Consider the following 15981-nt stretch of genomic DNA (forward strand, 5'->3'; position numbering starts at 1 on the left):
CTCCGAAATAAATCCAAGCGGATCATTACCAAGACAAAGAGGTAGGATCGGATCCAAATGGGTCCGTTGACACCCTTGTCCTTCTCTTGTGGATGGACATGTGGTTCAGAAAAAAAAAAATTAAAAAAGAATCTTCCTTGTCATTAATTGCTCACATGTGAAATGATACGACCTCATTAGTCTAAATTGGAATCTCAGCGGTTGGTTCTAAGGAGATAGGCTAGCAGACGAAATCTGAATCTCTTCTCTCTTTGCTTGTCTTACACGCTAATCACGTAATCCCTTCCCATTTTAGCTTAGATTATCGTCTAACACTCTAACCTCTCCATCTTAAACAACCACCACTCATCAGCACAGAGCAAAGTCCATCATGGCCATGGACTCCCACTACCTGCAACTCCATCACCATCCTTCCCTTTCCAAACCACCTTCACCCACAAACAAATCTCCCTTCAAAACCACCACCCATTTTCACCCATCCACCCCCTCCCTAAACACACCTTCACTTGTTCTTACCATCCATAATCAACACTACCTTCAGAGCAAGATCAAGATGAGATGTTCCTCTCCCTCTATGGCAACAAAAAATAATCCCAACACACCCGAATTTGATCTTGACACACCCAACAACGATCTCAGGCCAACGACGCCATCGGAGCGAACCTTTTCCGGCTGGGAAATGACCAGTTTATGGGTAGGACTAGTGGTGGGTGTGCCTACCTACTACCTAGCGGGAGGCCTAGTCGACCTTGGCATGGCATGGTGGCAAGCAATTTCAACTGTTATAACTGCCAATATTATCCTTCTAATCCCCCTCATCCTCACTGGACACCCCGGTACCAAATACGGCATCTCCTTCCCCGTCCTCGCCCGCTCAGCCTTCGGCATCCATGGCGCCCATGTCCCCACTCTACTCCGCGCATTGGTTGGTTGTGGTTGGTTTGGCATTGAGACTTGGATAGGGGGTGAAGCAGTATTCCTTCTACTCCCTCAATCACTCAAGAATTCATCTTCTTTAACCCTCCCCCTCTCCTGGCTTGGCACTTCTCCACTTGAATTGGCCTGTTTTATCGTCTTTTGGTTCGCACAAATGGCAATTATATGGAAAGGGATGGATGGGATCAGAGACTTGGAGAAGTACTCTGCTCCAATTCTCATCTTTCTCACTTCTTGCCTACTCTGTTGGGCTTATTTTACAGCTGGTGGGGGCTTTGGCAACATGCTCTCTACTCCTTCACGCTTAACCTCTTCTCAATTCTGGTCTATTTTCTTCCCTTCCCTCACTGCCAACATCAGTTTCTGGGCTACTCTTGCATTGAACATTCCCGATTTTACTCGATACGCCAAGTCCCAAACCGATCAGATCATTGGCCAAGCCGGCCTTCCAATCTTCATGGGTGCCTTCACATTTGTTGGCCTCGCAGTCACCTCCTCCACCGAGGTCATATTCGGCCGTGTAATTTCGAATCCAATTCTCCTCCTCGGAATGATTTGCAAAGGGATCCCCACTCTGTTCCTTGCCATATTCGGAATTAGTCTTGCCACTCTCACAACCAACATTGCTGCCAACGTCGTCGCTCCGGCAAATGCACTGGTCAATTTTAATCCTTCCAAATTCAGTTTCAGAACTGGAGCTCTACTGACAGCAGTTCTGGGTATTGTTTTTCAGCCATGGAGACTTCTTAAATCCAGTGAAAGCTTTATATATACTTGGCTAGTAAGCTACTCTGCACTCTTGGGTCCAATTGGAGGTATAATTCTTGCTGATTACTATCTTGTCCGACGTATGGTTTTAGATGTCAGTTCACTGTATTCCACTAGCCCTCTAGGGACATACTATTACTGGGGAGGTTATAATCTAGCTGCAATGGCAGCTCTTGTTGTTGGAATTGTGCCTGTAATCCCTGGTTTCCTTCATACGGTCGGAATCCTAAAGGAGACCTCAAACATGTTTATTATCATTTACAACAATGCCTGGTTCATCAGCTTCTTCTCCGCGGGGATTGTTTATTGGGTACTGTCATCTTTGACAGGAACTAAAGAGACTACTCAAGGCACCGATCCTCTCCTTCCTGCGTCATCACTGTAACTAGCTCATATGTCAATTAAAATAGCAGGGATAAGATTGGAGGAAAAAAAAAGAAAAAAAGTGATATTACATGAATAATTGAATATAGTTTATCCATTTCTTGCTGGTTGAATTGAACAGAATTTATGTATTTGGAATCAACTTAAAACAAATATCATCCACACAATCTGATGCATTTCTGTTGTTTGGACATTTTGGGAACAGAAGCTATATCAAGGAGGACATTGAAATGAGCTGTCTAAAAACTGTTTTGTTTAATGCTCTTTTGATACTCTCCATCATGTTTAGGCTTGGATAGTTCCTATATTTAAGCAGTACTCAGCTGATTGATTTCCACTCTTTGGATACTCTGTCATCATCTGATAACCAATTCTTCATATAACAGTTTATGTAAGTAGATTGAATTGCAAGTAAAAAAGAAATTAGACAATATCTTAGATTCCGTCAACCGTTACTAATCTACTACTTTTTTTCTCTGTCAAATCCTTGCTTATTTCCATTCAGCATGGTTTCGGAATGAAAGCCATTCCAGACAGAATGAGGTATCTTGCCCTTCTTTAATTAGATGGGAGACAAGTCAAGAACACCTTCACTTGACACATGATCAATTGACAAGCCCCGGTGGGGTGTGTGTAGAATCTGTGATACCAATAGGGTTGGCAAAGGAGTACATGATACCCCCCAAAGAGTTTCTAAAATGCCTCCAATACCTGTCATGCCTTTGTTGCTAAGAGAGCAACCGTGAATGTTAAGTCTGATGACATTGCTAGGAAGTTGTTTTGATCTTGCGACTACTTTTGCTTTAGAAATCCTACCTCTCTATATCAAATCCCAATTTGATATCTGCTGACTGCTGAGTAGCCCAAGAAACTAATGTTCCAGACCACCCGGTTTGGAGTAGAGCTCTACCCTTAGAAAAGGGAAATGATTTCTGCACTCAAGTGTTTTGATAAACATGCGCTCCACTTGTCTGTCGCGTAGTATTTAAAGGGACATCAGAGGATATTACGGTTCTCAAAAGACTCTTAAAGCCCTTTAAATGCTACACGACAAACAAGTGAGCGCATGTTTATCAAAACATTGGAGCGCCCGAAATCATTTCCCTAAAAAAAATATGGAAATTCTTCTCCATCAAAACAATCATGATGACAACAAAAGGAGTGAAATTTAGATGAATCCAAACTCTGCCATTTTTTTGTCATAGTAATTTGACTTATAGGCATTCCTCCCATTATGAAACATTTGGCTCATAGGCATTCCTCTGAGTCTTTTGTCGATATAGCAGCAGTGAAATCAATCTTAATTTCAGCCCGAAGAGCCCATTTGCCCTAAGCTAACCCGAACCCAACCCAACCCAGCCTGAGTTGCACCCTCAGTTTCTCGTCACTGGCAACCTGTTTTCTTTCTTGTCCACGTAAAAAGTTCCATTAGCAGGTTGCCAAAACTGATCGAGCCAATGGTAAGATTGGAATTAACTGGGAAATGCATGGTGCAAGTGAATGTATGTTGTTCTACTGCAATTCTAAGACAGTGATGTCTGAAAAAGTATTTTCCATTGGCTAAATTTAAAGCAATTAGTCCCTTTTGATATCCATGTCTGAAGATGGGTTTTCCATTGGCAAAATTTGAAGAAATTAGGCTCTTCCACGCTATACTTCAGGTGTATTCCAAATTACGGGTATTTCCCCTCTCAAGAAGGGAAAAGAAAAGCCAATATACGAAAGAAAGAAGAATCTGCCACCCATTTGAAGATAATTAGAGTTCAGTGTATGGTTCCAGCATGAAAATGTCTTGTTTGAAATAAACACACTGATCATCAACTACTGTCAAGTCTTGACCTTCTCTTTAACTAAAGTTACTAAACCTGGGCTGTCAAGTAAGAAACCCTGTAATGGGCCTTCCTGTTTAGCCTGGTTGTCGAAAGCTGAAATGTTAGCTTGTATCATATCATCCACCTTTCCATGGCATTAAGTAGAAACATAATCTTTCTCATCTACGTGGTTGATAGATTTTTTAGCATCTAAAACATTGAAGCCTGCACCTGAACTCATCAAATCCTTGAGTGATCAGCACAAGTGTGCAATTTTAATGTACATTGGTGACTTGCAGCATCCAAATCAAGTAAAGAAATGGGATTCCCCAGCAAACTCCTGTTTTCTGCTCTATGAACTCTAATGTAAGGGAAAGATTGGATAGACTTAAGAAGACAATCCTCCCCAAGAGCATATAAGGAGTTGAGCTAGCAATTGCGCTTTTGATGTCGGAGCAGATTGTCAGTATTTGTCTCCCCAGAATGGTTTGGCAATGCTTCCACATCTTGTCGAAAGAGTGGCCGCCTGAGGCGCCCTGTCTACAAAATTAGGGCAGAAATAAGTTGAGTTTTCCAGGGTTTATCACGGAATATCAGATAGAATAAGAGTACTTACATGAGAGATAAGGAACGGACGAGCTGCAAACCCAGAAAGCAAGCCAACGAGCAAACATAGGACTCCTATCACAGAGACCAAGGGCACCCCTAGCTCTGAAAAATAAATAAACATGACAATGAAATGTATTCTCGAGTAAAATTCAACATAAATGAGATTAATAAGATGGGAGTTTAATTTCTTTTTGTCCTCTCTAAAACCCAGTGTGAACTTAACCATGCAAGCAATTAATTACTTGTAAAGGAATATTGGGCATGCCTTTATATACTTGCAAGTTGCAAGTAAACCCATATTACCCAGAGCCAAAAGATATAGAGGAGGATTATTTAATTCAATTTTCTAAACTCAAGAAATCATCCAATGTCCTCAATGTTCAAGGGGTAGAGGGTGTGGCCCTCTTCATGACAGAAGTCATAGACTTATGTCAGGTTTCGATCTTCCTGAAGGTCCTGAACCGACTGATGTACCAAGAAGGTTGAGAATTATGACCACCACAAATGCACCCATATTAATAAAAAAATTATAATTTTAGAACAGCACTTGCTATTTGTTTTAGTTGACTCAGGCCCTGTTTGTTTAAGATTATGTCAGCCGATTTTGAGGGCTAAACTGATTATTAGACTCAAATTTAAACATAATTTTGAGTCCAATAATCAGTTTGGGACTCCCAATCAGTTGACATAATCTTAAACGAACAGGGCCTAAATGAAATGCTTAGTTTGCTTCACCTCAGGCACGAAACACTTGTCATCTTTCCTTCGTTACAAACAACTAGATCAAAACAGACATTGGTGAGGCGCATAAAATATTGTATCAATTCACCACTCAGCTGCAGAAAAGCTCTAAAAACAAACAATACAGATGTTTCATCAAGAATGATAGCAGCATGCCCAGCATTTCAAGGTTAATGATGATGCAATCATTACATTACAGATACCATTCAAAAAAAAAGGAAAAAAGAAAAATCATTACATTACAGATAGCCATTGCCTCATTGAAGGAATAAAGCATATCACCAAAAACTAAAGACAGCCTTTAGCTGCAATACCCAAATAATTACATTCATGTCATCAAAACGTAGAGATGGCCTTCAGCTGTAATAAGCTTAACCGAAGACAGACTTGGGTATGACCATATATTAATTGCTTGAGAAACAGAACAGAAAATCGATGTGATCTATCTGCGATAATCTGTTAGTGCACAAAGAGTATACAGGTTTTGGGTGGCTGACATTAGCCGTTTTGGTTTTATGCTATTTATCCCATCCTTCCACATAAGGTGAATGATTTCATTGGAAGCTCGCTTTGCTGCAATGGAGCTTTGGAGTAATGGAGTTTAAAGCCATATACCACCTCTCAGCATTTTTCCAAGTGTTAAATAAATCATGCACAATGCAAGCAAAGTTCATGAACAAGCCCATAATTCAGTAAACATTGTGTGAGAGAAAAGACAGACTGAGATCGAAAGGAAAATAGGCCCAAAGGCGGCTGATACATCATGCAAACATCAATAATAGGCCCTACAAAACTTTTTCCATCATAGAAGTTGGCAGATTGAGTCATTATAGCATTATAATTTAAAATGACTTTATTATTTTTTATCTAATTTTTGGATAAAGTTGAAGTAGATTTAGGTGATGTGGAAAGAAAATGTAAATATCATTTTTAGGTCATAATTCCGTGAACCATTGCTAATCTGCTGCTTTTTTCCCTGTCAAATCCTTGCCCATTTCCATTCAGCACGGTTTAGGGATGAAAGTCATTCCAGACAGAATGAGGTACTTTGGCCTTCCTTTATTAGATGGGAGACCAGTCAAGAACACCTTCAATTTCCTTACTGATAATATGGCAAACCCTTTACAAGGTTGGAAGGGTAGACCTCTCTAAAGCTGGTAAACTCACTCTAATCAAACCTGTCATTGGTAGTTTGGCAATTCATGCATTTGCTTATTTTAGACTTTATATTTCAAATCAATAACTAAAATGTGTGAAGAGCAGAGCTACAATGGAATTCCTTTTGGAGGACCTCTGATCAAAAGAAATTTCTTCAAATGAAGATGGCAGGCTTGCTATTCAAAATCTCATGACCATGAATAAAACCAATGAGGAAAAAAGATTGGTACATTACATATACTGAAAATGATCCAAATACCAAGTTGTGGTAGGATACTTAGGAGATCAGCCTTTGGATTGTCTTCCAAATGTGCAGCCTGGTGCATCAGTGAAAAATCCAATTTTGTATCCTCACCCTTGTCACGAAATTGCTGCCACTCTCATTGATCACAAATAATTGGACTGAGAGTAAGCTCCAATCTAGGTGGGAACAGCCCATTGTAGAGAGGGTCAAGGAAGTTGAACTTCATACTCATCAGAGCGATGATGAAGTTATTTAGAGGTTTAACACACACTTCTGATCTACTGGTTATGGGCCACCAAAAAAGGAAAAAAAAAGGAGTCACTAGAAGCACCCGATTTGGCCAAGCGATCAGCCATAATGTTGGTACTTCTAGGAATAAGAGAACAAGAAAAGCTTCCATACAAGCACCGATCTTTAATCTCTTCAATTATTTTTTCATATAGCCACAACACATAGTTAGATGAGCCGCTTTTCACTTCCAATCTACCCTCTATCTAGTTCATGAAGATAGCCAAGCCAGCTCCGGTGGACTGTGGACTGCTGCTTCTATGGAATCTGTGATACCAATAAGGCTGGCAAAGAGTTTCTAAAAACGCCTTCAATACCTGTCATACCTGGGTTGCTAAGAGAATAACCGTCAACATTAAGTTTGATGACATGCTAGGAGGTGGTTTCGATCTTGCTAACACTTTTGCTTTGGTATCCCAATTTGGTGTGTCGCTTTTAGGGATGCAACTTGGGCGGGCTCAACCCGAACCCGACGGGTTCAACCCGGGAAAAAGTCGGGTTGGGTTGAGTTCGGCTCGGGGTCGGGGTCAGGTTGGGTTTTCTCAACCTGGGTTGAGTTCAGGTCGGGTTCGGGTTGAAGGCTTGGGCAACCCGACCCAAGTGAACCCTACCTATTTCGGTCTGAAATAGGTACCGAAACTGAAATTTAAAACCTTGATCATGATCACACCAAAAGGTGTGAGATTTAGATAGAATCTAAACTCTGCCATTTTTCTCTAGTAATTCGGAGACGATCTCTGTGTGTCTTGTAATGTCCTATTATCATATATGTATATTTGGAATGAAGCTCAGTCTAACCCGTGGAAAGAATTACCTCTAAAGATACCATATCCAATTTCGTTCACAAATGATGGATTTCAGCTCCTTCTTTGGGTAGGCTTCTGAACATTTGGCTTATAGGCATTCCTATCTGTTGCAGTCCTGAGTGGACCCGCCTAGGTATGGGATTGGGTGAGACACAACCTGGTATGGGACAAGTTTAAAGGGCCTTGCCTAACGCATTCCATCACCTCTGGTGCTTTTGGTGTATCAGTAAGGTACCTAACATTTTGTATCATAGTAGCCACCACGTTAGGGCTGGCAATTTCACCCGAAAAAGCGGGGATCCACCCAGCCCCGCCCCGTTTGGGGCGGGGATTCCCCGATTTGAGAGGAGAAGGGTAAGGGGAACGGGATTTTAAAAATTCCCCGGTGCGGGGAGGGGAAGGGGAAGGGGATGGAGTTGTCCCCTCCCCGCCCCGCCTCGCCCCGTTAATGAATGCCATTTTTTTGTATATTTTTGTTTTTTTTTTAGGAAAACTACTAAAAACTCTGTGGATTGGCTACAAGATTCCCCCAAATATAGACTTAGCTTGTCTTTTCTTTTTAATTAGCTTCTGAGAGCATTTTGGGAACTATAATAACATTTTGACAGATGTTGAAATAATAAAGACAAGCTGAGTGAGTGAGTGTATGCAATTATCAAAAAATCGTAGTGCCAACATCGGTAGCCAAAATAAATTGCATTTTATTATTAAAAGTATGGTATGGCCCGCACCATACGATGATCCAAACCATCCATTAGATGGGGCACACCCTAAATAGGTTGTGCCCCAAAAATCATTTCCATAGGTTGATCCTAACCCTCCGATCTATAGAGGAATAGGATCATTCAGCACCTCTACAGATCGGAGGGTTAGGATCAACCTAAGGAAATGATTTTTTGGGCGCAACCTATTTAGGGTGTGCACCATCTAATGGACGATTTGGATCATCCTATGGTGCGGGCCATACCTTACTTTTAATAAAGTCAGGAGTGCGATCATCAGAATACAATAGTGCTCATAACATTTCCCAAAATTAATGATCCAAAATGGGGTTTGGATGTTGGGTACTCTAAGTGGCAGGCTATGATACCACTTGATCTAAAATTGAAGTTGGAACGAATCCAATTAGCAATGTGCGGAAATCCCATCATCCAACAACAGCTACTGTCTGTCCAATGGGTCCATCTATCCATCGTACACACACAAATACCGAATATGGATCTGCCCTCTCTTATTAAATCTTCAAGTAAAAAAACACTGCAAACAAGTGAAATCTGGACGTTCGTTGCTGCTCAGCATTTCAATCAATATATAAAGAAGAGAAGACAAACTCCTTATACTAATCTCTTGCTAATTTAATTAACAGCTAGCTTATCGATTGTTAGTTTATAACATTTTTATATATTGAAATTGCATCAAGTTGATTAGGGACACCCAGCATTAGTGTTTCAATGACTAAAGAGGGGGTGATGTTGGGGCGGGGCGGGGCGAGGATTTTGTCCCCGAAGAATGCGGGGAGGGGAAGGGGATTAGATATTCCCCGCAGGGAGGGGGATTCTCCACCATCCCCGCAGAGGAGAGGGGGGGAATTCCCCGCAGAGGGGAAGGGGTAGGGGACCCCAACATCCCGCCCCGACCCGCCCCGTTGCCAGCCCTACACCACGTCCCGCGTTCGAGCCACAGAAGAGGGGACCTGTGGAAAGGGCTACCTGGAAAAAGGCCAGAGTGAAAGCCGTCATAGAGTGGGCCACCGAGGACGGCGGATGCCGAAGCGTGGTGGTATGTTACAGTCCTAAGTGGGGGCCATCTAGGTCTGGAACTGGATGGGACCCAGCCTGGATGAGTCAGGTTTATAGGGCCTTGATGCAGAAGCGTGGTGGTATGTTACAGTCCTGAGTAGGGGCACGGCTAGGTATGGGACTGGGTGGGACCCAGCCTGGTATGGGTCAGGTTTAAAGGACCTTGCCTAACCCGTTCCATCAGCTCTTGAGCTTTTGATGTATCAGTAAGGTACCTAACACTCATTATGAACATTTGGCTCATAGGCATTCCTCTCGGTCTGTGCTCGATATTGAAGCAGTGAAATCAATCTTAATTCCAGCATTAAGAACCCTATTGCCCTTGGCTAACCCAACCCGACCCAATTCGAAAAAACACGGGTTAGTCATGTAGGGTTAGGGTTGAGGGGTTTCAAAGAGGGTTGGATTAGGGTTGACCATCCTTGACCCGAGGCTCAGGTTAGGGTTGGAGGGGCGCTAGTACGGCATGGATTAGGGTTGGCCTCAACCTGACCCAACCCAACCTGAGTTACACTCGTCACTGGCAACCACTTTTCTTTCTTGACCTAAAAAAAGTTGCATTAGCAGGTTGCCAAAACTGATCAAGCTAATGGTAAGATTGGAATTAGCTGGGGAACGTATGGTGCAGGTGAATTTATGTTGTTCTACTGTAATTCTGACAATGAAGATGGATTTTCCATTGGCAAAATTTAAAGCAATTAGTCGTTTTGATCTCCATGTCTGAAGACGGGTCTTCCATTGGCAAAATTTAAAGAAATTAGGCTCTTCCTCGCTATATGTTAGGAGTATTCCAAATTAAGGGTAAATCCCTATCAAGATGGGAAAAGAAAAGCTGAGATATGAAATAAATAAGAATCTGCCACCCATTTGAAGATAATAACAGTTCCGTGTATGATTCCAGCGTGAAAATGTCTTTTGTTTGAAATAAACTCACTGATCATCAACTATTCTTGACCTTCTCTTTAGCTAAACCTGAGCTATCAAGTAAGAAATCCTGTAATGAGCCTTCCTGTTTAGCCTGGTTGTCGAAAGCTGAAATGTTAGCTTATATCACATCATCCACCTTTCCATGGCTGTAATTAGAAACATCACATTTCTCATCTACCTGGTTGATAAATTTTTTAGCATCTAAACATTCAATCCTGCACCTAAACTCATCAAATCCATCAAGTGATAAGCAAGAGTTTGCAACTTTAATGTACACAGGTTACATGCGGCATCCAAATCAAGTAAAGAAATGGGTTTCCTCAGCAAAAACCTGTTTTCTGCTTTATGAACTCTAACATAAGGGAGAGATTGGATAGAGTCAAGGAGACAATCCTTCCAATATAAGGAGTTGAGCTAGCAATTGCGCTTTTGATGTCGGAGCAGATTGTCAGTACTCGTTTCCCCAGAATGGTTTGGCAATGCTTCCACATCTTGTCGAAAGAGTGGCCGCCCGAGGCGTCCTGTCTACAACATTTGGGCAGAAATAAGTTTGAGTTTTCCAGGTTTTATCACGGAATATCAGATAGAATAAGAGTACTTACATGAGAGATGAGGAACGGACGAACAGCAAACCCAGAAAGCAAGCCAACGAGCAAACATAGGACTCCTATCACAGAGACTAAGGGCACCCCTAGCTCTGAAAAATAAATAAATATGGGAATAAAATGTATTCATGAGTAAAATTCAACAGAAATGAGATTAATAAGATGGGTTTTGGATTTTACACTACTTTGATCATGTTCTGCTCTAGCTTTGTTTGTGACGACTGATTGAAATGTTTGTGTGATTATTCAATTCCCTAGCAAGTGTTTACTTTTGGTGGATTCCCAGTAGTTTGCTAACATCAATCTGTCAGAATGTAGTACTTTTTTTTTTATGGGTGAATCTTGTACATTTTGCCTTCTAATATTTTGGCATTTGCCTGCATTTAGATTACAAACACACTATTATGAAGTAATTATAATAAGTTGGAAATAAGGGTGTGTTATAGCTTCAAAATCTTATCATTACAACCCATGGCTCACTAGCTAGCATCATCAAAATACTAGGATCTTCACATAGACGTTGCAAAATGAAGAATTATCATTGGAGGAACCTTTTTTTTTTTTAAGATAATGGATATTAAACCAAAGAAAATGATTATAAAATGGCCATTCTTCTTTCATTTGTCAATCTCGAAGTATCATTATCCTTGATATGTACTTTAAAAGGGTTTCCTTGCTCAAACAATGAGCTAAATGGATAGTTGTGGATACTTCAATCTCTTTGTTTGTCTGAGGGCATTTGGAAGGAGCTAACTTACAAGTGATTTAAACTCAATTTAATTGCAACATCTAGGGCATTTCGAAACAAGACGAGTTTGGGTTATTGAGGACTCGTTAGCAAGGTTTTAAATTTCGGTTTCGATACCGGTTTCGGACCCCACCAAAAATGAAATTTCGACCTAAATTTCGGCCGAAATCCGGCGAAACAAGAAAAAGAGTATTCTATTTGATATAAAATTTGGGCCAAAATTTCGGTAATTTTGGTAAAATATTAAAATAATTAAAAACAGGTTTTTGGGTTAAATTTCGACCGAAATTCCGAAATCTCGACCGAAATAAAATACCATTTCGGGTAATAGGGATTTCGGTATCGTCGGATTTCGGTCGAAATTTAAAACCATGCTCATTAGAGAACATTTTCGTACTTTTTCCTTGCCTGATAAAATTGCCTCCCAATTGATTAAAAGGAACATGTTCTATGAATAATTAAGTCGATGCCATTAATGAATAAAGAAATAGCAAAAATCATGAGCTATGCAACTCATCAATAAATACCATTTTTCAGCGTGCAAGCTGTAGTTAATTGTTGATATAACTTTTTTGTCAAAACCTTTCAAGAAACAGGGGGTTGCTTACCCAATCGCGACTCACGTTCACAGTCCTCTGGTTTCAGATTCATTTGGCGGACCAATCTATTACCTCGATCAGAAATTAACAAGGCACATATTTTAGGAACAAACACCAGATCAAAATCATCTGAGAAAGATGCATTCTGAGCAGGCCCATCACTACGTCCTGGCTTCTTGGAAAAGCCTCCAGCAATTGTGGTCACACCTAGATGCCATCAATGAGAAAAGAAGAATGTACTTAAACTGCATCCCAACAAACCAAAGTAGTATAATCTCATAAGCTGATATGGGAAGGTAAAAAGACAACAACTCTCTCTCTCTCTCTCTCTCTCTCTCTCTCTCTCTCTCTCTCTCTCTCTCTCTCGTGGAAGAAAACCTGATTTTGGACCTCTAGATTTCACCACCTAATACAGATGCTCCTATAGTTTTCTCAGTTTTCTCTCTCAAACAGCTATTATGGATATAATTATGTGATATGGGATATGATATCCAAATATCCCTTTTTTTAAATGGTGATATCCAAATATCCTTGTTTTAATCACAACTCTTGTCTCTCTATATATTGAACACTTCTCTAATTAAATGTTATAGGCTGTTACACCTCCTAAAAGCAATCAATAGCTAATTAGAGAAGTGCTTAACAAAGTATGCAGTGAGGAGAAATAATGGTAATCATACTGAAAGTTCAGATTCATTGGTGCAGAAATAGAAGTTTCGAATTCATTCCTCCCTGAGAAAATTTCAACAAAAATCACTTTCGGGAAGTTTAATTGATACAGGGAAAAGAAAGAGCAATGATATGGGAAGACTTGTCTAAATGAAAAAACAACAGAAGCCTTTTGATTTCTGAACTAATGATTTTGGTCACACACAAAAAATAAAGAAAGGTGGCTCAGGCACCATACATGTCGTGTGTACATAATCGATTCCATTGAACTGGTGGGCAATCGTAAGTCAGGACTAGTGAAAGTGGCCCCACCATAATTCGATGATCTTAGAACCTTGATCAAATAAGGCATCTTTAAGCTCCGGCCAAATGAAGCTAAACTGTTGATTTTTTGCCAGTTGATCCTATAAATGGGGTATGCATGTGACATGGGACTAGCATCATGCAGGTCACCTCGTGGGGATCCACCAAATCAATATCTTGATTACACATACATGTAGGACTTTTAATACACTTGCATAGCACATGCTTTGGCTCCTGTAAAAACCGTACTGCAGTGAATGTTTGATTAAAGTAAAGAGTAATCTAGATCGGCACGTAGACAGTAAGTGATGAATAAGGTTTTGAGCTGAGAACACCTTAGCTAGGTGTGCTCACGTTGAAAGGGGTATGGTAATGGATTAATAGTGTGCGTGTGGGCCGATGTAAGCCCAATAAGGTTAGCGGGCCTATTTAAGGAACAAATTACTCTAGGGTTTTCCTTCGAGTTATTATAAGTATGGGATTAGTCCCTGTTCTCACGCATAAAGCCGTTATTTCTCCTTGTTGGAATACACAGGAAAGCATGGATAGAGTAGAAGACCGCCCCAGATTGTTCTTCGTTTTGCAAAGTATCAGAATCATCTCAGGATCGGGAATTCAAGTGAGTGAAAAAAAAAAGGAAAAGATCTGGTATATAGCATATACACCAACTATTCGGTGTATACTGTGATCAACCGGTGCTTAGATGTGAAGCCAGCCAAGAAGAATCCGCTCCTCAGCAGGTAATGACGCAACTGGCCATCTCTTGACGAGAGCAGACACCGAATAACCGGTGTATGTTGATACACGGATCATTTCACTCAGAAAAAAAAAATACAGGTAATGAATTCCATGGAAATGTTAAAAAAGAAAATGAAATTATTTGCACTGCAATAAAACAAAACCTAACAGAGACCGTTTTAGATAAACCGTAACTTTTCCACAACGAAGCTTTCATCCATGGCAAAAGAAGAAAGAGATATACCTGAACTACTGATCTTCCGAATGGCATGGTTATTCCTGTCGGCAACATAAAGCGTCCCCTTCGAATCAACTGCAAAGCTCCGTGGATGATGGAACATGGCAGCCAACGGACGTCCGTCAGATAATCCGGTGCCATTGCCGGAAAATCGACTTATCCCGCTATCTGTGACGATCAGGCAAGAAAATGAAAAAAAAAATGAAAAAAATAAATAAATCTTTTTTTTTTCTTTTTTTTTTAATTTCATACCTGGAGAGATGGGAAAGGAGACAATATAGAAGTTGCTGTTAACAGAGTCGAGAAGAAGAAGGTCTTGGGTTCGAGCTCGAGGAAGAACAGAAAAGGGATGTATAGGGATTTGTAGCTTGTCACCGTCGAGTACGGTCGTCACCGTATATCCGTACTCTAATACGAGCTCGGAAGAAGCTGAAATTTTTAACAGTAAAAGGATGATGGATATTAGATAAAAAAAATCAGGGAATTGACTGAAATTTGAGAAGTAATTATTCTTTGTTTTATTTTTATTTTTTCTACTGACCTGGTTTTGGATAAAAGTTGGCAAGGAGGAGGAGGAGGAGAAGGAGGAGAGCGGAGCAGGGAAACTCCATGTTGAGAGAAGCTCGGTTTGATTGAAGTTTGGTAAAGTCTCTTCTTCTTTTATTAACCAAGGGCACGAACTGGGGTCCACAGTCCAGATTCCACACTTGGTCACGAAGTTTTTATTTTAGTTTCGGAGAGTGATGTTGATATGGACACCCTTTCCTTCTTCCCTCTTGCATATATAGGGAATTTGCTATGGACCTTCGCAGAAAGGCATTTTTGGGGCCGGCTGTTGCATGTGAGACGGCCACGGAGGCTCAATTTTCGTTAGATTTTGTCTTATTGATTTGATTCATTGAAGTGGCTGCTCTCACGTGCAACAGCCATCCTCAAAATGCCTTTCTATGGATGATCCCTAGCAACTACTTTGTAGAATTAGGTAACATCCAATTCTGGATGTTTTTACAATGCCTAAAAGCAAACAACAGCCAAACAAGTGTAATTTAAAGAGAGGAACACCAATATAAAAAAAATAAGAGTGCCTCTTTCATGTTCTTTTTTAAAATTAGCTGTTAAAAAGCACTATCAGACTTGCCAAACACACTGTTTGGTTGCCGGGTTTTTTTTGGTTCCTAGGTTTTATGCGGGAGAAAAAAAATCTAAGTAGATTGGTGGGGGAAAAAAGTCCTAGAAGTACCCTGGAAAAATAAAGATCCCATGTTTTGTTGACCGGACTATGGTGGGAAAAAAAAAACTTTGTTTGGTTGCTTGAACTATTGGGAAGAAAAAAAATTCTTCTCAAACTTATTTTTGGTTCCTGGGATTATTTTGGTTTCAGGGATTAGTTTTTGGGATGGTATGAAAAGGCAATCATTACAAGAGTGGGATTTAAAAAATTCACCACACAAGCAATCATTACAAGAGTGGGATTAAAAAAATTCTAGTGCTAAAAGGTAGCCAAACATGGGATGAGACCAAAATTTTACTAAAACTTCGTAGGACAAAAATTTTACTGGCAACCAAACGGTGATATTTGTGTTTAGAAAATGGTTGAAATCTCTCTTTCT

General features: G+C 40.5%; 2 protein-coding genes across 6 annotated transcripts; one reads left to right on the top strand and one right to left on the bottom strand.

The window, feature by feature from the left end:
* The first annotated feature begins 225 nt into the window (after positions 1–225).
* Positions 226–2185, top strand: NCS1 (permease, cytosine/purines, uracil, thiamine, allantoin family protein). Its single transcript, XM_077381670.1, has one exon. It carries the CDS (start codon positions 371–373, stop codon positions 2087–2089), a length of 1719 nt encoding a protein of 572 aa, XP_077237785.1. The 5' UTR covers positions 226–370; the 3' UTR covers positions 2090–2185.
* Positions 2186–3859: 1674 nt separating this feature from the next.
* On the bottom strand, positions 3860–15062 carry LOC143879328 (uncharacterized). 5 transcript variants are annotated; one of them, XM_077381671.1, is made up of 8 exons: positions 14913–15062; positions 14624–14800; positions 14378–14539; positions 12433–12630; positions 11074–11168; positions 10803–10992; positions 4516–4610; positions 3860–4439 (listed from the first exon to the last, which is right to left on the bottom strand). In XM_077381671.1, the coding sequence occupies exons 1-8, from the start codon at positions 14980–14982 to the stop codon at positions 4329–4331; spliced, it is 1098 nt and encodes a 365-aa protein (XP_077237786.1). In that variant the 5' UTR covers positions 14983–15062; the 3' UTR covers positions 3860–4328. The 5 variants fall into 5 exon arrangements, 3 of the variants coding, with proteins under 3 accessions (XP_077237786.1, XP_077237787.1, XP_077237788.1); XR_013251198.1 differs by lacking the exon at positions 3860–4439 and having other exon boundaries at positions 10803–10996; positions 14913–15061; XR_013251199.1 differs by lacking the exons at positions 3860–4439; positions 4516–4610 and adding an exon at positions 10365–10617 and having other exon boundaries at positions 10803–10996; positions 14913–15061.
* Between the last annotated feature and the right edge of the window lie 919 nt (positions 15063–15981).

This window comes from Tasmannia lanceolata, unplaced genomic scaffold, assembly GCF_043159265.1.
Source record: "Tasmannia lanceolata isolate RefF3 unplaced genomic scaffold, GAP_Taslan_0.1 ptg000006l, whole genome shotgun sequence".
NCBI classification, from domain to species: Eukaryota; Viridiplantae; Streptophyta; class Magnoliopsida; order Canellales; family Winteraceae; genus Tasmannia; species Tasmannia lanceolata.